Source organism: Bufo gargarizans, chromosome 8 (assembly GCF_014858855.1).
Source record: "Bufo gargarizans isolate SCDJY-AF-19 chromosome 8, ASM1485885v1, whole genome shotgun sequence".
Classification (NCBI taxonomy): domain Eukaryota; kingdom Metazoa; phylum Chordata; class Amphibia; order Anura; family Bufonidae; genus Bufo; species Bufo gargarizans.
Window position 1 is genome coordinate 53,166,775 of NC_058087.1, and position 22,555 is coordinate 53,189,329.

The following is a 22,555-nucleotide window of genomic DNA, read 5'->3' on the forward strand; positions in this document are numbered from 1 at the left end:
GTTACATTTCGACTGGATACACTGAAGATATGTAGAGGCCGGCGGCGGCGGCGCCTCTTCATAACTTCGGCTGATCCACTGCCAGCTATAGGGGTTATTAAGACAGGCGTCTAAAAACACTGGTTTTAATAAATTACCCCCCCCCATCTTCTTCAGCAATCAAAAATTAAAAATGATTTAAAAGTACAAAAAGTCCCAGCAGACATTTACTCATTTCAGACAGTGCAGTCTGTCCTTAACTTACACCAGTGATGGTGAACCTTTTACCAACTGAGTGCCCAAACTGTAACTCAAAACCCACATGTTTATAGTGAAAGAGACAATATGGCAATTTAACCTGAATACCAATGTAATATATATTCCATGTACTATATCATTTAGCTATAATAGCTATAATAACTTTTTCCAGGGTGTGGGTGCCCACAAAGAGGGCTTTGAGTTCGGCCTCTGACACCCATAAGTTCACCACCACTGACCTACACCATGTGTTGGCTTAGCCTGCAACAGACTCTTATGCCCCAACTGTGGCATTATGTTGGTGCAAAATGATGCATATTAGGCCATGCCTCTTTCTTATTTAGCAACCCTGCTGTACATATACAACAGGGGTTGGGTCTTTAAAGATGGAATAGCCACCGGTTTCTTCAAGATGAAGATCAGATCACATTTTATGACCAATTTGTGCAGAAATCCATATCATTCCAAAGGGTTCACATACTTTTTCTTGCAACCTCTAGCTCACTGCAATTTATGAAATTACTTTTGGAGGAGGAGAAAACCTCACTAGCGGGCTTAGGTGACAAGCTAAAAAACCAAATTGAAATAACAAAGTCCTTCTCTTCGGATCCGGACTTTACAAATAAGGAGAAATTACTCCAGACCACGGTGGAAAAATATCAATTTTATCTACGTGAAAGAAAACACCGACAGTTTAATCTAGATCTTTCTGAGTTCAAAGAGAATAAAGCTTACTGTGTTCTTGCTGAGAGACCAACCAGTAAGGATATTGTGTCTGAGTTGTCCACCTCAGAGACGGACATCTCGGATAGCGACCGAGAACAAACTACTAGGCCGAATCGCGGCAAATACAAAAACACTCAGAGGAGAGGAAGAGGAGGCAGAGGTAGGGGTTACCCCACAAGCCATTCGTCCGATTTTTTTAGACCAGACCAACCCATACCCGTTTTTTCATCTGTCCCCCTTCCCATATTCCCGCTATTTGAGAGCTATCATTCTTGGTGGCTCTCTCTTTCCCTCTTTTTTTCTGTATTTGCCCTTGATCATCTTTGGCAAATAAAGCTATATCTTTTGGCCCATAGAAATTATATTCCCCTGATGAGAGGAGGGGTTCTTTCCTCTACCTCAGAAACGTGCATGTAGGGATCCTTTTAGGGCCATATAGGGACCACAATTCCAGGGTTAGGTTCCGGACGGGGGCCCAACTAGTGGGACACCCCGTGGTTAGATCTAGAGGTTTATTGTAGGGCTGCGAGGGCCAATTAGGGACATTAAGGAATATCTTCATTTGATCCCTTTTACAGTATCCTTCAACCGCCGCAACGGACCACCCTGTCTGGCAAGACCGAAGCAAAGAGGTGTCCCGAGTATCTAAATTCTGTACGGTAGGACACCTGTTTTTTTCAAGCGGTGCCGCCGTGCACCTTATGCTGTGGGTGCATCTGTGTATACTGTGTTACACGGATTTCTTTGCACCCATGTCATTTTTGTGTTTTGTTTGTCGCTGTGCATATGTTTTGTGTTGTGAATTACCTGTCGTTGTATCGTACGTCCGCTATTGATGCATTGGATGCTGGCACATTTATATGCCATCATCCCAACTATCCTGTGGCTTGGATACTAATATACACTGTGTTAGTCACCCTCAGGCTTTAGGGTACTAGTGTACAAGTACACCTGTTACCTTTTTGTCCAACATCATTTGCATCATTGTGGACACTTTACTACTGCCTTCAGTAAAAGTCCCGCCCGAGTGTGGGACACTGTGAGCAATTCTTGATTACCTACCATTTCTAATTTGAGGGACAAATCTCATTTATTTTATAATGCTATAATAAAAGCTAAGTATTAATTAATCCAGATCACTAAAATATGACTTCTATGATTTATGCGAGTGATTATATGTGAAAATTCATATTCAACTTAAATTAACTGTAAAAAAAAAACTAACAATTCTAATTGCCCCACTTTCTCTATCATAAAAAAAAACTAACTAAAATATAAACATCATAGGTATCGGCTTGTCCCAAACCACCTAAACCATAAATGGACTTATCCTGTATGGTGAACACTTTATCAGGGAAAAAAATTAAATGGCCAATTTGCCATTTTTGTCACTTCATCTACCACAAATAATTAATTAAAAAAGTGATCAAAATGTCACACACTTGAACATGGTATCAAAAAAAGTACAGCTCACCCCTCAAATAAATGAGCCCTCACACAGCTCTGCAGATGTAACTGTAAAGAAGTTGAGGGTCCGAATATGGTGAAGTTTTATTTTTTTCAGTATTAAAACACAAGAAATTATATACCGTAAATGTGGTGTCACTGTAACCATACTGACCTAGACAATTAAGAAGACAGGTCAGTTTTACTGTTTAAAGGTATGTTATAAAAACAAAAGCCATAAAACTGATTTTTATTTCCAATTCCACCCCACTTGTAATTTGTACCATCTTCCCACTACATTGTATGCAGTAGTAAATGGTGCCATTAGAAATTACAACTTGTCCCGCAAATAGCAATCTCTCACAAGGCTATGTGAATAGAAAAATAAAAATGGCTTTGGGAAGGCAATATAGGTAGCAAAATGTTTTTGGGATATTTTGTAATATAATTTATATTCATATACAGTGGTCATTGTTGTTTTGCATTATGACATTACAAATAACTGAGAAAATTGTAAACAAATAATATATTTATTATGCATGCAGTTTTTTCCACAAAGAGGACAATAATGGAAATAAAAAAATGAAAACAATAGAAGTAATAGAATTAAAAGTAGTAGTATTCTATGTATAACTCTCATCCCTACTAGTAATGGGTCCCACTACCAGATTGTTTCAGCCGCTGATCCCACTAAGCATTTATTGGTTGTTAAAGTAAAATGCAGTATAATGATGTCTAATTTTATATATATATATATATATATATATATACTGTATATATATATATATATATATATATATATATATAAAAATATGTACACACACACACATATATATGTTTAGTTTGGCTCCGCTCCCCTTTTCTGTTAGGAACAGGTTGCCACCCGCAACGTCTCCCCCTTGGACCACATTAGCTTTCTCCTGCACTGTAATTTAGAGTATGATGTTAATTATATTTTATGCTACTGTTTCTGTTATGTAGCAGTAGTGGTACAGCTTCTCTGGTGCCCAAACAGGGATCTGCCCACTCCATGCTTGATCTGTAATGTTGGCCATCACAGATGTAGGATACACATTCCTTAATTGAATGACTTGTTTTCCACAGTTTGTACCATTCTTATTTCCAATACATACTTCATAGTTTCCTCCCATACATTTTACACATGTACAGTCCTCAGTGTAGGACCAAGTGGCCTCTGTACAATGTATCTATATCCATTTATAGCCATCCATTTCGTATTTGGCTTCATCTCAATCCTTCAAAAATCTTTAATTTTTTTATTTTATTAAAAAAGGATACATTGTTCTTATTCCACTGGTGCCTTAGGTGGCCACCTGTTCCACCTACCCTTGTCCTACTCTATCTATCCATACTATCTATATCTATATTCTAATCGTTCTAAAAAACAGGGAGAGAGCCCTGATCCCCTTTTCTGTGACAGTAAAAAGTTCTGGCCTTGGAAAATGACTGACAGCACTAGGTAGGAAGTGAGCAGGACAAATATCTTTTGTTATCAGGAGTAGTGTATTTACTTTTATTCTGCCAGGCACTCCTCCTGCAAGTGCCCAGGAGTTGGTGGTTCACTGTAAAGCGCTCTCTTTAGTAAGTTGTCTCACTGTTCTCCCATCTACTACAGCTGACAGTCAGAGTTGATGGGCAGAGCTCAATGCATAGAGCACTTCACAATGAAGCACCTCCTCCTGGGCTCTTGCAGGAGCAGAAATTGGCAGAATAAAAGTTTATATTGCTAATAAAAGCTCCACAAAAGTTATGTTTGTACTGTTTCCCCAGCCCCCATATAGGTTAAAACTGCTGACAGATTCCCTTCAATGAAATGATTTTAATCACATTAGCTTTGTTCAGTATAAGAAACAAGTAGAAGAAAAAAGAAGACTTCATGATTTGAATATATAGATTCAGTAGGTCGTCATCTTAGTGTTTGCAAGCAAGGGCACAATAGTGTTTCAAATGCATATTCAGACGGACAGAATCAGCCTCTTCTCCAAGTATCTCTCGGCATCTGTAATGATAAGATTAATTCAGCAACATCATAGAAATTACGTAAGTATCTTATATGTGCTTGTTAAGCTTTCTACTATGAAATAGATCTTCTGTTGCAAAAAACACATTTCATTACAAGGCCTCATGCACACGAACGTATTTTCTTTCCGTGTCCGTTCCACTTTTTTTGCGGACCGTATACAGAACCATTCAATTCAATGGGTCAGCAAAAAAAACGGAAGTTACTCCATGTGCATTCCGTTTCTGTATTTCCGTTCCGCAAAAAAATAGAACATGTCCTATTATTGTCTGCATAAGGCCTCATGCACACGACCGTTGTGTGCATCCGTGGCCGTTGTGCCGTTTTCCGTTTTTTTTCGCGGACCCATTGACTTTCAATGGGTCCGTGGAAAAATCGGAAAATGCACCGTTTTGCAGCCGAGGCCGTGATCCGTGTATCCTGTCCGTCAAAAAAATATGACCTGTCCTATTTTTTTGACGGACAACGGTTCACGGACCCATTCAAGTCAATGGGTCCGTGAAAGAACACGGATGCACACAAGATTGGCATCCGTGTCCGTGATCCGTGGTCGTAGGTTGCTTTCATACAGACGGATCCGAAGATCCGTCTGCATAAAAGCTTTTTCTGATCTAAGTTTTCACTTCGTGAAAACTCATTTCCGACAGTATATTCTAACACAGAAGCGTTCCCATGGTGATGGGGACGCTTCTAGTTAGAATACACTGCAAACTTTGTACAAGACTGCCCCCTGCTGCCTGGCAGCACCCGATCTCTTACAGGGGGATATGATAGCACAATTAACCCCTTCAGGTGCGGCACCTAAAGGGGTTAATTGTACTATCATATTCCCCTGTAAGAGATCAGGGCTGCCCGGCAGCAGGGGGCAGACCCCCCACCCCCCCCTTCCCCAGTTTCAATATCGTTGGTGGCACAGTGTGCGCCCACCATCCCCCCCCTTCCTCCCTCTATAGTTAAAAATCGTTGGTGGCACAGTGTGCGCCCACCATCGCCCCCCCCCTTCCTCCCTCTATAGTTAAAAATCGTTGGTGGCACAGTGTGCGCCCACCATCGCCCCCCCCCTTCCTCCCTCTATAGTTAAAAATCGTTGGTGGCACAGTGTGCGCCCACCATCGGCCCCCCTCTCCCTATAGTAGTAACAACCATTGGTGGCAGTGTGCGGCCTCCCATTCCCCCCCCCCCGCCCCCACCACAGTAGAAGATTCATACTTACCTGCTTGCTGCTGCGATGTCTGTGACCGGCCGGGAGCTCCTCCTACTGGTAAGTGACAGTTCTTTAGCAATGCGCCGCACAGACCTTTCACTTACCAGTAGGTGGAGCTCCCGGCCGGTCACAGACATCGCAGCAGCAAGCAGGTAAGTATGAATCTTCTACAATTGTACTATTGCTAAGTAACCATGGCAACCAGGGATGCAGTAGCTTCCTGGTTGCCATGGTTACCGATCGGAGCCCCAGCGATTAAACTGGGACTCCGATCGGAACTCCGCTGCCACCAATGATGGGGGGGGGGGGGAATGGGAGGCCGCACACTGCCACCAATGGTTGTTACTACTATAGGGAGAGGGGGGGCCGATTGTGGGCGCACACTGTGCCACCAACGATTTTTAACTATACAGGGAGGAAGGGGGGGGCCATGGTGGGCGCACACTGTGCCACCAACGATTTTTAACTATAGAGGGAGGAAGGGGGGGTGATGGTGGGCGCACACTGTGCCACCAACGATTTTTAACTATAGAGGGAGGAAGGGGGGGGCCCGATGGTGGGCGCACACTGTGCCACCAACGATATTCAAACTGGGGAGGGGGGGGGGCTGCCCCCTGCTGCCTGGCAGCCCTGATCTCTTACAGTGCGGCACCTGAGGAGTTAATTGTGCTGATCACGGCCCCCTGTAAGAGATCGGGTGCTGCCAGGCAGCAGGGGGCAGTCATGTACACAGTTTTTCAGTGTATTCTAACCTGAAGCGTCCCCATCACCATGGGAACGCCTCTGTGTTAGAATATACTGTCGGAAATGAGTTTCACGATGTAGCTCATATCCGACAGTATATTCTAACATAGAGGAGTTCCCATGGTGATGGGGACGCTTCAAGTTATGTTCGGGTGTCCGCCTGGCCGTGCGGAGGCAAGCGGATCCGTCCAGACTTATAATGTAAGTCAATGGGGACGGATCCGTTTGAAGATGACACACTGTGGCTCAATTTTCAAACGGATCCGTCCCCCATTGACTTTCAATGTAAAGTCTGGACGGATCCGTCTGAGGCTATTTTCACACTTTAGAAATGTTTTAACAATATAATGCAGACGGATCTGCTCTGAACGGAGCCACCGTCTGCATTATGAACACAAGTGTGAAAGTAAAGGGACTCCTGACTTTACATTGAAAGTCAATGAGGACGGATCCGTTTGCAATTGCACCATATTGTGTCAACGTCAAACGGATCCGTCCCCATTGACTTGCATTGTAATTCAGGACGGATCCGTTTGGCTCCGCACGGCCAGGCGGACGCCAAAACGACTTTTTTTTCATGTCCGTGGATCCTCCAAAAATCAAGGAAGACCCACGGACGAAAAAACGGTCACGGATCACGGACCCACGGACCCCGTTTTTGCGGGCCGTGAAAAAAAACTGTCGTGTGCATGAGGCCTTACAGAAAAGGATAGTACTGTTCTGTTAGTCCTGTTCTATTATGAGTCCTGTATAGTCTTTTTTTTAATACATTTGTCTCTGAAACCCATAAAGTTTTTCTTTTCGGTTATGTTTCATAACATTTGTGCCTTTTCCTTTTTCAGTGTTATCTGGGGATTTATTTTATAGTCATTTTTATTTTAGTACTATGTTTGAATTTTTTTATTCACAGAAAAATAATTCCACAATGTGCAACAATAATTAATATCCCTTTGCCATAACAGTAGATTTAAAATATGGGATTTATGGTTTATGGTCACTGGGGGCAGCAGTAGAAGCTTTGGTGTGGAATTTGGTGGACAATTTTTATCTATTTTTTTTTTTATTTTTTTTATTTATTTTTTTACACTTTGTATCCCCCATAATGTTATCTAAGACCTTTGGGGGGCATTTAACATTTAATTTTTTGCCTGATATAACAGCCCCATATACTAGGGGACTACAGCCCTCAGAGGTTGTACAGGGCTGTACATCTGATCTGGGTCTGCTTAACCACAGCAGCTTTTGCAGATTCATGGGGATCACATTACACCTGTGATCGGAGCAGGCATGGATCTCGATACACAGTAGTTCATTGACTACTGCATATAGAGCGATGGGTTACATGGGGTTGCTAAAAAAAAGTCTGTTCTCTATATGGGCTGCCTGCTCCTGCACAACTGCCTTGCCATTATATTTAGTTGTTATGTAATGGCCTTGCATTTGAATCTGGATTTGGTTATCATCTATCCTTGCCTAATTCATTATGGTAGAGTGCTGATTCTTGAGCCCATTTATATCCGAGCCTCACTTCAGTCTGGTTGTCGGGTATAGTGTTTGCCATGTGCATTTCCTCCCAGATTCTGTTATGCTAATCCAGTTTTTTTGTGTTTTCTATACAGTATATTTGGATCCATAATTTTACAAAGTCTAGTGCTTTCTATATATTCTGTCATCTGAACTTCCACGGAGTCTAGTGTGTTTTCTGGAATGTGTAGTTGTGTTGCTGAGTTTGGGATTTGTTACTTTGTATTGTCCCAGCTGATTTGCTGGCTTGAATTTAGATATGGCCAGTTCAATATTGCTCCATTAAAGGGGTTCTGCAGTTCTTTTAAGCTGATGATCTATCATCTGGATAGATCATCAGCATCTGGTCGGCGGGGATCTGACACCGGGGACTCCTGCCAATCAGCTGTTTTGAGAAGCAGCAGCGCCGCAGCCTTCTTGCTGTCACGACTGGTATCACTGGCCTGGGCGCGCCTAAGCTCCATTCAAGTGAGCAGAGCTTAGTCCTGCCCAGGCCAGGGATACTAGTTGTGACGTCACTGGGCCTGAGAGTTACCAAGAGAAGGCCACGGTGCTACTTGAGCGCCGCTGCCTTCTCAAACAGCTGATTGGCGGGGGTCCTGGGTGTCGTACCCCCGCCGATCAGATGTTGATGATCTATCCAGCGGATAGATCATCCGTTTAAAAGAACTTCAGAACCCATTTAATGCTTGTTTTCATACATCCGCTATTTACATGTATACTACCCATCTGTCATCCACTCCATTACTAGATTATATCCTTTTTACATGACCTACAACACTTAGTTCCCGTCATTTACCTATGATTCTGTGTGTTATTTTCAACCATATATTCTTCTAGGTTGTTATCTAGAAGAATACACAAGTTTAAATATGGTTGTTTAGGGGTTAGAAATTCCTACATGTATTCTTGTAATATCCCTAGTGACCTACAGTAAGTTAGTGATTAACCTAGTAGCTCTGGTTGTCTACAGTGATTAAGTAATAAATATTAATATTATCCATGGTGGTCTAGGATGATTATGGGTTAATAGGTAGTATCTCTGGTGGTTCAGGGTGATTAAATTACAAACACTAAATAATATAATTCAGAACATTTAAACTTTTCTGCAAACTGAGTTGTGTGAGGGCTCATTTATTTCGCAGGGAAAGCTTGTAAACTTGTAATTTATACATACTGTACATACATGTCTGTTAAGTGCAAACTTAAGACCACCCCCATGTACAGCAGTCTGAGAAAGAGCTATGTATATACACTAATACATGGAAGGTAATAAATCACTGATAACACCTCCACTGTTTACAACTGAAGTCAGAAAGAGCAGAGATATAAGCAGAACAGAGGCATGGAACCCCACGGAAAAACTACGGAGTGTGCAGTGGCCTGGACTCCTGGCTCACTTGCAATAAATTTGAGTGTAGTGATATGAGGAGTAATAGAGGAATTTTGCAGCAGAAATGATATTCAGACCTTTTGTCACGAGTTAGAGGTCCCAACAGAGACCTCCGCGTCGTCAAGCAAAAAACAAATAAAAATCAGGTACAGACACACAAGAGTATTGTACAAACAGAATCCAAGGAGGGAAACACAGGGAAATTGAGAGCTCTATGTACCGTCTGCACAGTGGGAGGAAAATCCCCACTGCGCCACCGTCTAGTAATACTCCAGAGGGGCGTGACTAAGCAACTCCTGGTATTCACTAGGGCCCCAGATGGTAGGGTTAGGCTTTGCCGCAGGGAGTTGCCAGGGTCCACTCTGGAGCGTGAGCTAGACAGTGACAACAGGTACCAGAAGATACCGACGGTACATAGGCAAACATAACAAACAGGCAACTAAAAACACAAGCAGGAGTTCACTCAAGGAAACAGGATTGGCAATGAGCAGAGAAGGACTAGCTCCACCAGTGGTATACTGCGTGGCCTTGCCCATAGCACTCTGCAGCAAGGGCTTGCTGAACAGAGACATATGAATACACACAAGGTGACTCAAACACAACTGGCAGAACAGATAACAGAAACACAGGAAAGAGGATGGCAATGAATAAGTAGGAAACCCACAAAGCACATACAGACACGGATCCCATGGGTCAGCAGCATGGGAGAGTGAGTACAAACTAGGAGCAGGACAAGACAACACACACCAGGAGAGCTGACCTAGAACTGAGGGAAAATCAGCCTTATATACAGATTCCATGAGTGCAGCAGAGAGGCCACACCCATGGAGCAGACAGAGGATTAACTCCTAATAGGCACACAGGGGAGTTAACCCATAAAGAACCACAAACAACACACAGGAACAGAACTGCAGCGAGAGCATAGACAGAAGGTCACAGCCAGAGGTAAGGACTGTGACACCTTTAGATGAAGTTCAAACTTTTCTTTACTGAAGATAACTTGTATCCAAACAGGATGCAGCTTTGGTCTTTGGTCACAGCAGGTTTTGGCAATAATTGGCAGGAATAAATGCTTCTGCTTTGAACTGTACCTTCTGCTTTGTAAAGACAAACTAGCTGAGGAGGAATGGCTTCTCCTAGGTCTCTGGACTTGACTCACAGATATAGGGTCCATTCACACATCCGTGTGTGTTTTGCAGATCCACGGATCTGCAGAACACGAACACCGGCAATGTGCGTTCCACATTTGGTGGACCGCACATCTCAGGCCCTAATAGATTAGGTCCAATTGCTGACAAGAATAGTCCATGTTCTAACGGAAATGCGGACCTGGAAGTGCGGGTCTGCATTTCCGGATCATAGAAATGAATGGGTCCGCAATTCTGTTCCGCAAAATGCCGAACGTAATTGCGGGTGTGTAAATTGAGCCATATTCTCAGGGGATGCTTTCTTCCTGGAACTGGAGGTTGTCTGTAACTTTCTGCTTTTTGTCATCCAGTTGAGCTGCAGGGCTCAGACTGGGAATTTGATCAAGTCTCAGAACGAGACTTGGTCCTTGCTGTCTTCCCTATGCAGGGGAATCTAGAACTGGTTCTAACAGTTTTTTTCCTCCCTTGCTGCAGGAAGATGGAAACCTCCATTTCTCCTCAGCAGGGGGGCAGAATAGAACAGGATTGTTCCACTCTGAACGGCCATAACATTAAGACTATCTATACCAATGACGCTGCCATCTGCTGGTGAACATAAAAAATTACAAGGAAATTTACATTTAACATAGTTTTAAATGCACAGTTGTGAAAACATGAGAAAAATCATATCAGATGACAATATCAAAGCTCTTAGAAGACAGTAGTGGGATAGAGGCGTGTAGTAACACAACTCTGGGGTGTTACAAGTGCTTCTGTGGTGTTTCTGTCCGTGCCTCCGCACTGCAAATAAATAGAACATGCTCTATTTTTTTGCAGTGCGGACGGATCATGAACCCATTCAAGTTGAATGGGTCTCGATCCGTTCCGGTTGCCGCACGGATGTTGTCCGTGCATTGCGGTCCCCAATGCACAGAACGGCCGCACAACGGCCATGTGCATAAGGCCTAAGGCTTCATTCACACATCAGTGTTTGGTCGGTGATTTCCATCAGTGATTGTGAGCCAAAACCAGGATTGGAGCCTCCACAGACATAAGATATAAGGGAAAAATCTGCACCTGTTCTGTGTTTAGACTTGCACCTGGATTTGGCTCACAATCACTGATGGAAATCACGAACCAAACACTGACATGTGAATAAAGGCTTATACACAAGGCCGCTACCTGGCCGTGCACCTATTGCCACCCCCAAACAGTGGGTCCACAAAATACAGGCACTGCCTGTGTGCACCCCACATCACGGATGCAGGCCCATTCACTTGAATGGGTCCACAATCCGAAAGGTCCTGTGCGGAATCGAAGGCACGGAACCCCACGGAAACACTACAGAGTGCTTCCGTGGGGTTTATCTCCGTGTCTCTGCACCGCAAAGAAAAAGTGCATACACTACTTTTTGGTGGTGCAGATAGATTATGGACCCATTCAAGGCATCTAGCAATGTGTATAGCAAGAGACATAGCAGCCTCCAGAGACCCTGGGGTTTCAAGAAAAAGGCCAAAGCGTCCTTCAGCCTCTCTGATAACCCTTGACAAAACTGGCTACGGAGAGCAGGATCGTTCCACTCCGTATCCGTAGCCCACCTCCTAAAGTCACAGCAATAAATCTCAAAGGAACAATCACCCTAACGAAGGCCGCGCAGCTTGGTTTCGGCTAGAGAGATCCAATCCGGATCATCATAGATAAGACTCAAAGCTTCGAAAAAATAATCTACTGACCGGAGAGACTGCAAAGAAAAAGCCCATGATTGAGCATCCCCCTTAAGCAACGAAATGACCACATCAACTATCTGATGCTCATCCCCAGATGAGTGTGGAAATAGCCTAAAATACAGTTTGCACGCCTCCCTAAACAAAATGAAATTATCACGTCCCCCAGAAAATCTGTCTGGGAGGGCAATTTTAGGCCTGGTCTCCTCCACTACCACTATGACCAACAGCCTGTGATCTCTGCATCTGGAGACGGTTGAGCTAACTCCAAAGATAGCCCTTGCTGCTGACCTGCCAGTGCAGCAATAGGATCCATGGCTGCACACAAAACAAACAATAAAATGACGGTTTTGGCGGTATATAATGTAAAGCTTCGGTGTAGAAGGAAACACCACACCGAGCATAGGAGGGAAGGAGGGTAACAGGGAATCAGACCTGAGAACTAAGGAAGGAAAATGAACACCTCCTAGTGAAAACCCTAACACAAATCCTGACTGACTACCAGTATGAACAGACCCCAAAAGGTAGGTGAGTTTATACGCAGGAATACCTAGAGTCCTATCAAGCCCTATAGGACCCTGTTACTAATGGCAGGGACAAGACTACCTGTTCATCCAAAAGGAAGAACAAATAGGAGTCTCCTTCAGGCCTAATACAAACAATAGGGAATTGCAACACACAGAACCCAAACAAAATACTAAAGGGAAAGGAAATACTTAACTTCAAAGGAGCAATGGAAGCACCATGAACTCAGCTGAGATCCAACCACAATGTATCCAAAGGTCCAAACAGAAGCTATAAACCAATACAGCATTGTGGGAGAAGCAACTATAAATAGAGACGGTTAAATTACCCTAATAGCCACACCTGGGGAAAGAATGTGTGGCAAGCACCAGAAACAACACAGACGTCATTTGATCCAAACGGAAAACATGTCAGATCAAATCACATGTTGCCAGTCTCACAGATCTCCTGCCACTTGTTGCGGGAAGGTCTGTGACAGTTGCTACTGGAAAAAAAGGTTGAAAACCTCAGGGATTTGCTAGGGCAATGGAAGCAGAATATCACAGAGGGCTTGAAGCTTGCTTTGACAGGCAGAGAAGCTGCTTAGTCTGTACATCCTCCTTGCATGTGTGGCAAGTTCCGTGCACAGGAGGGCGCTGTGTCTGAACTGTAGTTGAGCTGGAATCTTCTTTCTTTGAGATCCTGAAAGAAGCCTATGACGAGACAGGTCAGAGACCTGCCAGGCTGTCACCAATAGTATGTGTTGCAGAGATACACGCATCTGCTGCAGAGTGAGACATCTTGAGCTGTGTGTTTCGTAAGGCAGAGATAACGCGATAGATGAGTGTGTGTTCAGTGGTTGTGAAGTGAGATACTGCAACATGGAAGTGCCTGTAAGGTTTTTCTTTTGGCAGAGTATCGGCAGAGGATCTCAATACTGGATAAAAAACTCTTAGGTTTTGTCCCCATTCATTGTCAATTGAGACAAAACTGAACTGAACAGAACAAAATGAACCAGAATGCATTCCGTTCCATTTGGTTGCCTTTCCATACCTGTTCAGTATGGGATGCGGAGCAAAACTGATCCAGCATGACACACAATACAAAACGTATCTGGCACCCATTGACTTACAATGGTTTTAATGGCGGATCTGTCATTGCTAATTTAAAGATAATACAATCTTTTATTCTCAAACACGGAAGCGTTTTTGCTTATTCCTGCCGGATCAGGCAAATATGCAAGTGTGAAAGCAGCCTTAGAGACTGTGTGATGCTGTGCCACTTGGAAAGGTATATGTTGTGATAATGTAATGTACATTGCTGCCACTCTGAGGAAACATGAGCCAAAGTATTGTTGCCCAGGGAGAGAGAATTTTTACTTCTTAAAGGACAGTAATATATCTGCTGCCTCTTAGAGACAGTGTACCAATTTATTCTGTTGCCTGTAACTAAGCCTCTGTCTTCATGGAGATTGTAACCACTAAGCCTGTGGCCTGTCAAAGACTGTTGTACCCCCATGCCTGTTACCCCACATCAGTAAAGTGAAAGCCACTTCGGTTAAGTTACAACTGTGTCTGTCTGATTCCTTCCAGTAGCCTAGAGTGCGGAGCCATGCATATCGCTCAGGGCCAAATATATCCTCCCCTTTCTCGTGGGCGTCATGCAATTTCAGTCAGTTTTTTCTGCGATTGCGTTGTTTAGCTTTTTCCGCACGAGTGCAAAGCGTTTAAGTGCGTTTTGCACGTGAGTGATAAAAAACTGAATGTGGCACCCAGACCCGAACCCGGACTTCTTCACTGAAGTTCAGGTTTGGGTTCGGTGTTCGATAGATGTTATAATGGAAAATAAAAGCAATCTATAATACAGAATGCTAAGTAAAATGTCCCTTGAGGGTTAAAAAAATAATACAAAAAATGGCTCACCTCATCCTCTTAATCGCGCATCCATTGTAGTCTTCTTTCTTTTTTTTGCAGGACCTGCGCTGACGTGACCGCGCTTACCACATCGCTCATGTACACAGCCCCATTGAAATGAATGTGTCAGGATTCAGTGGGGGTGCAATGCGTTCACGTCACGCATTGCACCGGCGCAGAGAACTCGCCCGTGTAAAAGGGGCCTAAGGGGACCTAACCACCTCAATACTAATATGGATTGGCAGGCAAATTGTCATTGAATCTATAAAATGTTATAAGCAAAGAACCGTGTATTTATACTGCACCTTTTTTCAGTCTGGGTAAGGAAATGTTTTGCTCCTTTCACATCTTTCTCCATGAATGTCTGATACATGTAAATCGACTGGATAAATCCAATAAATTCAGGAATGGACAGCTGAACAGTATCTGGTATATCTGTGATCCTGTAAGAGAAAAATATATGCTTATAATATAGTTTATCTTAGTAAAAATGAAAAAAAAAAAAGAATTTAACCGTTTCACTAGCGGAGGTTTTTTCATTTTTGTGTTTTAATTTTTCTTCCCCATCTTCCTTGAGACATAACTATTTTATATTTCAGTTCACATAGCTGTATGAGGGCTTATTTCCCTTACGCCCATAACAGCACCATTGAGAGACCGCCTCCATCCAGGACAGGAAACAGGAACCTTCATGGAGAGCACTTAAGGAGTGATACGTCGACCATACCACCAGTTTTCTGTTTCCTGTCCTATAGATAGGACGTTCTGTGGAGAGCTGGATTAGGCTGCAGGAGCCCCGCAGGCACTTTATTATGGAGGTTACCTGGTGCGGCATAAGTCTACTCTAGGAGCCGCCTACTAAGACTGGGATTCATCCTTCTGGGTCCTAGATAGTTTATCGGGCCAGTGTTCCTGGGCAGTCCCAGCATAACCGAGAGGGGATGCTGACACGCCGGTTCCTCCTGGCAGTGTTCAAGAGCCTTTACTCTGCTTTTCTCCCTGTCTCAAAACTTAAAAACTTACAGAGGCGGGGGGAAGATTTGATTAATTTGCATGCCCTGTGCGCGAACTGAAAGTTGTTGCGGTACTTGGAAAGCACGCGGAGTGCGTTCCGGAAGTAGGAGAAGGAAGCTCCTACTGAGGTCGCATGGGTGCAACGGCAGGGACCTGACCGAATTGGTATTTAAACCCTTCAGAGGATCTTTAATGGAAAACTCTCGATCCTTGCCCACTATCATGGATGATGAGTACCCAGCGTGCTGCTAACCAGGAGACTCATGATGCCAGACCAGTATTCCTGGTGGGGTAAGGGGGTCAATCCCCAAATTTTATTTTTCCTCTATCAGATCTAATGGGGATTATTCTCTTGTTTTAATTGTAGAATATCAAAGAGGGCCCCAGGAAATCTACCACTAAATCCAAAGGGAGGGAATGTGCTGTGTGCAAGAAAAAGCTCGCCCCTTCTTGGTCTAAGTTACTGTGTCAGTATTGTGTGAACAAAGTGGTAGAAGAGGAATCCCCATCTTTACTTCAAAGTATCAAAGATATTGTTAAATCTGAAGTTTCAGATTCAATCAAAATGTTTAAGAAATGCATCCCTTCCTCTGCCTCGGGCAAACAGAGTCACGCTACCATAATATCCGATTCGGACTCTTCAGACGAGAATGAGCAGGGAGAAATCCTGGAAAATTCAAGCTCATCTTCAGATAAAGAAGCCATGAGCAGATCTCTTTTTTCCCTGAGGATACGGAATCCCTATTGAAAGCTATTAGAGCTACTGCAGTGTCCCACTTGTGATCGTGGGCACCGCAAACTAGTTTAATTGTGTTTTATTGTCATATATTATGCCTGTATGCTGTACTTCATCTCATGTCATATTCTCCCATGCAGTGGTGTACCTACCATATAGGCAGACCACGCAGCTGCTATGGGGCCCGTGAGAAAGATGGGCCCGAAGTGGAGGAGAGGCCCCACCCCCTAATTGCTCCTGTCTATCTTTGAAAAGCTAAAGGACCTTTGATTATGTCATCACAGGTCCTGTAAGGGAACTGCATAGTGTAAAGTGTAGTTCCCAGGTTAGGACAGTGCATCTGCCAGGACCTGTGATGACATCATCTTCAACATCACAGGTCCTGCAGAATCTAGCAAAGGAACTGCACCAAAAATGGTGTAGTTCTTAGGTTTGAAAGGTACATCTGCCAGGACCTGTGATTAAATCACCACAGGTCCTTCAACCCCTAACAGCAAGTATTAGAAGTTCACAATCAGCTCTGCATTGATCCATACAGACTGGAATGGAGTCGTAAGAGGAGGTCATTTACCCCTTCCCCCATGCCCTATTTTTACTCATTGCTCACTCATATGTATAATACTTCAGACGTGACCACTACCTCATGTACCTCACACACACAGTGACCATAATGCATAACTGACCACATATTTCTGTAAACACTGCATCTACAGTATTATACCTTGTATGTCTCACATCAATACACTGCTCTGTATATATATTGTGAGACAGTGACAGCTCTCACCCAGGTTGGAGGCAAGGAAGGGGTGGATAGTGTGATCCACGCCCCTATTCCACCACAGGTGAGACCAGCTGGAGGTACTCAGTCTGGTATAAAGCACCTCCCAGAGTGTCAGCAAGGGGGGAGTGTGTTACCTGTGGATAGAGGCCTGGAGGCTCTGTCAGTGTGCTCTCAGCTGGGCAAGGCTGAGGGACCACAAGGCTGGGAGATAGCCTGGAGTTGGGTGACGAAGAGACGCCTGGGAGGGTCGCAGGGCTATAGTCAGGCGGACTACTAAGCCCCAATCCCCCACAAGAAACACTGAACTGGAGACAGCGGGCGTATTGGACTCTGTACAGCCAGAGGGCTGTGGGACATTGGCTGACAAAGCCGCATGGGTTCACGTGGTATGAACTGTGACTTAGGTGAGTCAGGAACTTCATGTTTAGTTAGAGCCCAGCCGGGCAGGTTTTTATTTTGTATTATTTATGTTTGGTTTGCCGAGGCGCAAAAAAATGCACTGTTTGGACTTGAAACCTGGTGTCCTGAAGCCGTATCTGTGAGAATGTCCCCCGGAGAAGAGCTAACCCCCACAATATAAATATAAATATATATATATATATATATATATATATATATATATATAAACACACACACACCCACACACATACATACACTGAATATATTACACAGTATTATAGATGCAATATGTACAGATATATAGTATATACAGCAGTGTACTAATATGTGAGGTACGAGGTATAATAGATGCAGTGTGTACAGATATATTGTATATACAGCAGTGTACTGATATGTGAGGTACGAGCTGTCAATACCTTGCTGTATTTACTATATACCTGTACACACTGCATCCATTATACCTCGTACCTCACATATGCTACTGTATATATTATATATCTGTACACACTGCATATATTATACCCCGTACCTCACATATCAGTACACTGCTGTATATACTATATACCTGTACACACTGCACATATTATACTGAGTACCTCACATAACTGTACACTGCTGTATATGCTATACGTCTGTACACACTGCATCTATTATATCTATTTTGTGTGCCAGGGATGTTTTGTAATCTCAATCCGACCCTGATGGCATAAGTTATAAAACGCAGCAGCAAGAATAGTTCATGGAACAAAGGGAGAGGCCTGGAATGGGTAGTGAAAAGGGCTATAAAAGGGGAATGAGGTCCCAATTTAGATTCTTACTTTGTGATTCTATGTGTAAGATCCTTTATACAGGCCTAGTTAGGGTGCACTACACTAGTTTCTCCACTAGATGGGGCAGCGTTACAGTGTATATATAGCTTAGCCCAGACCCAGTTAGGCAGAGTTTAGACTAGTTTAGTCAGTGTGCAGCCATGATGTAGCTGCCTGCTGGAGGGAGGCCTCCTACCTCTCTGCTCTCTCCCTGTTGACTCCACAGTCCAGGGTTAAAGCCTACAAGATTCAGCCTAGAGGTGAGAAATCTACTTCTATAGCTTGCTCCTCCGAGGTGACCAGTGGCAAGTTGCAAACAGCAAGTATTCAAGGGGACTAGTATATTTTATTCAAGTCAAAGGATAGCAAACGGATGTACTCAGGCACCTTTGCAATTAGGTGTAGGAAACAGCTTCCGGCATCCACACCTCCAGTTTAAATCCTGAGGACAGGTAGGCCAACTGTCAGAAAAGCACTGGAAATAGATGTTCAAGGATTCTGAAAACCACCTTTAATTCAGGTTAGAATAAGGCGAGGGTTAATACCAGCCTAAGGGCTGTTTCACACGAGCGGATGCTGTGCGTGACATCCGCTGCGTGAATGACAGCCAAGACCCAATGCGGACAGCAAAAGCATGGAGCATTAACATGATTGATAATGCTCCGTGCCTCAGTGATCTCTTTACTACGAAATCACAGTGACAACTTTATCTAACTGTGATTTCATAGTAAAGAGGTCACAGAGAGGTGCGGAGCATTATCAATCATGTTAATGCTCCATGCTTCTGCTGTTCGCATTGGGTCTTGGCTGTCATTCACGCAGCGGATGTCACGCACAGCATCCGCTCGTGTGAAACAGCCCTAAGTCTTTTTATTCTTCAAAAGCCTAGTCTGAAGCAGTAGCTTTCATATTTATATAAGACAAAGAGCCTGTTTTATCTGAGGACTTACAATACCCTACCCCCGTATGCGTGAAAGACTGTATTTCATATCTGGATGTACAAGAGACTGTTTTATACTTGGATGTAACCGTTACCAGGAGCAACGTTAAGTAAAGATTCTAAGTTGGTTTGCACCATCCTTGTCTCAGTCTCCAATTCCTCAGTTAACACTACAGTAAATGGATGTACCACCATAAAAGGTACTGGTGTCACGACTACAAGGGACCTTGCCATAGGCACATTAATACAGACCATCAAGGGCACCTCGAACCACCATCTGGCCTGTGTCCCTTACACTAGAGTGTGCCCCAGAGAATTCTTGTGCCGTTCTCCTTATCACTTGTGCAGGCCTGCCCAGGGACGACATAACAGTGAGTAACCAGAATTGTATTTACCTCGGCACACCTAATCTGTCCAGGACATAATGTTTGGTGACCTGGGGCACAAAAGCTCAAGAGTTTTCCCTTTAAATTAAAACATAAAATGTTTAAAAGGGTTGTCCGGGTTCAGAGCTGAACCCGGACATCCCTCCATGTTCACCCCGGCAGCCCCCCTGACATGAGCATCGGAGCAGTTCATGCTCTGATGCTCTCCTTTGCCCTGCGCTAAATTGCACAGGGCAAAGGCATTTTTAGGAGTTCCGGTGACTTACCGGGGCTCTCCATGGGGCTGACAGGAACCTCACTGATGGGCGGGATTTAGCTCTGCCCTAGCCAGTAAAATGGCTAGGGCAGAGCTAAAGCCCGCCCCTCAGAGCCGGTGGCGTCACCGAACACACTGCCGGGCGGAAGTTCCCGCCAGGCAGTGTGTTATTGAAAACAAAATCACGCAGGGCATGTTCCGATGCTAGGCTCAGGGATGCTGCCGGGGTGAAAATAAGGGTATGTCCAGGTTCAGCTCTGAACCCGGACAACCTCTTTAATTCAAAGAGAATAGAATAAGCCTGATAAATTCTTTATTCCCAAGAATGTAAAAAGAAAATACCCTTTTGATAAGGGACAGTCCTCCTGTTGGGATAAGCCTCCTAGATTTTACGCTCCTATCGCCAAAATGTCAAAAGATGGCGGCCTTATCTTTTGAGGATCTTGGTAGTTTAAAAGATCCTATGGACAGACGTGTAAAGGTATACCTTAAAAAAAGCATGGGAAGCCTCAACCCAAGCATTTAAACCAAATATTGCTACTGTCTCTACTGCCAGGTCGTTAAAATTATGGCTACAAGAGCTGGAGTCCCATATTCAAGATAAAACCCCTAGGGACCAATTACTAGAAGTATTTCCTACCATCCTTAAGGCAGTGGACTTTTTTTCTGATGCTTCTGCAGATGCCTTAAAGATAAGTGTCAAGTCAGCTGCTCTATGCGAGAAGAGCTAATTGGCTTAAAGGATGGTCAGGTGACACAGGTTCAAAGAATAAACTTTGCTCTATCCCAAGCCAGGGAGATTTTCTCTTTGGGCCTGTTTTGAATGACCATTTAGAAAAGGCATCTGATAATAAATATCATTTTCCTGTTTCTAGACCTCCAAGAAAACAAAAAAAATTCCACAGGAACAAAAAAACTTACACAGACAGAAGGCAGAATTTTCAACAAGAAAACAAAAATAGAAAAAATAAGGGATTCCTCTTTAACACTCAGTCTGCTTCAAGATCCAATGACAGTCAGCAATTATGGTCTCTGGCCAGTGGGGGGGGGGGGGAAGACTTTCTCTATTTATTCAGGCTTGGGAAAAGATCTCGTTAAGCCCGTGGATATTAGGCATCATAAAAGAAGGGGTCCGTCTAGTGTTTGCCTCCCCCCACCAGAAAGAAGAAAGATTAAAAATTACAAATATAGTTCAAAATTCTGCAAGAAACCTGGCTCTAAGACAAGAACTATTTTCTATAATAGAAAAAAGGGTGATAGTTCCTGTTCAAAACTCGGAAAAGGGCAGGGGTTTTTATTCATCCCTTTTTCTGGTACCCATACTGGACGGGTCATTCAGGATGATGATGAATCTGAGGGACTTAAATCATTTTCTGAAATACAAAAAATTCTACATGGAATCTGTACAGTTCACAATAAAGCATCTCTACAAAGACTCCGTCATGGCCACCATAGACCTAAAAGACACTTACTATCACATTCCAATTCATACAGATTTCCAGAAATATCTCAGAAGGTCAGTATCCATGGAAGGTCAAATTCATCACTTCCAATACAAAGCGCTTCCGTTTGGAATATCCCAGGCCCCCAGACTCTTTACAAAAGTAATGACAGAGGTTATGGCCCACATAAAAGAAAGAGATGTTCTGGTCATCCCTTATTTGGATGACCTCCTGGTGGTGGCGGAATCCGGAGAGCTGCTAACCTCTCATCTTCTGGAATTAATAGAAATCCTGACAAAACTAGGATGGTAAATAAACTGGGGGAAGTCAAATCTGAAACCGTCCCAAAAATATGTGTTTCTGGGTCTAATCCTGGATTCAGTAACCCAGTGTTGTTTTCTTCCTCAACACAAAGTATCCTAAATAAAAGAAGATGTCTGGTCCCTTCTAACCTCCAAGAATCGAACCATCAGACATTGGGTGACAGTATTGGGCAGAATGACCTCCACAATACCTGTGGTCAATTGGGCCCTTTTTCACTCCAGGTCTCTTCGGTGGTAGATTCTAAAAGAGTGGCCAGGATCTCTATCCCCATTAGACGCCCCACTTTCCCTGACCCCTCAGGTGATTCAATCTCTAACCTGGTGGCTAAAACCTGCAAATCTGTCTCAGGGTCTACATTGGGATCCCCAGGAGCATATATCCATCACTACGGTTGCCAGTCTGAGTGGGGCGCTTATTGTCAGGGGGAGGTCTGTCAGGGGAGGAACCAAATCAAAAAACGCTGTCCTTAACCGCAGACTTTTTCTCTCTGGTCATTCCTTACCTTCCCTTTATCAAAGCTGTACATTTAAAGGGAGGTAGAGAACAAGGTGGCAGACTTTCCAAGCAGAAACCAATTAGATCAAGGAGAATGGTGCTTAAACTTTCACATGAGCGAGTTTTCGCGCGTGGGTGCAATGGGTGACGTTTTGTATCACGCACGTGAAAAACGCATCAAAACGCATTGCACCCGCACAGGAAAAAACTGAACAACTGAAAGAAATTGCAAAGAAAAATGACTGAACTTGTTTGCAAAATGGTGTGTGTTTCACTGAATGCATCCTGAACGCATCCGGAGCCAATCTATCACGCCCGTGTAAAAGAGGCCTTAAAGCAACTAGTAGGATTAAGCCTGTGGTCAGATCCTCAGTTCCCCACCCGGGACAG

The 22,555-nt window shown here is 43.8% G+C and overlaps 1 protein-coding gene across 1 annotated transcript in view; it reads right to left on the reverse strand.

The window, feature by feature from the left end:
* Positions 1-2,971: 2,971 nt before the first annotated feature.
* Positions 2,972-22,555, reverse strand: part of LOC122945071 (probable S-adenosylmethionine-dependent methyltransferase CRG1) — a 93,725-nt gene continuing 74,141 nt past the window's right edge. Inside the window, exons 7-8 of the mRNA XM_044303908.1 lie at positions 14,889-15,026; positions 2,972-4,429 (exon numbers count right to left, since the gene is read on the reverse strand). Of these exons, the coding sequence (XP_044159843.1) occupies positions 4,342-4,429; positions 14,889-15,026 (226 nt within the window). The 3' untranslated portion in view covers positions 2,972-4,341. The remainder of the gene's footprint in view (positions 4,430-14,888; positions 15,027-22,555) is intronic.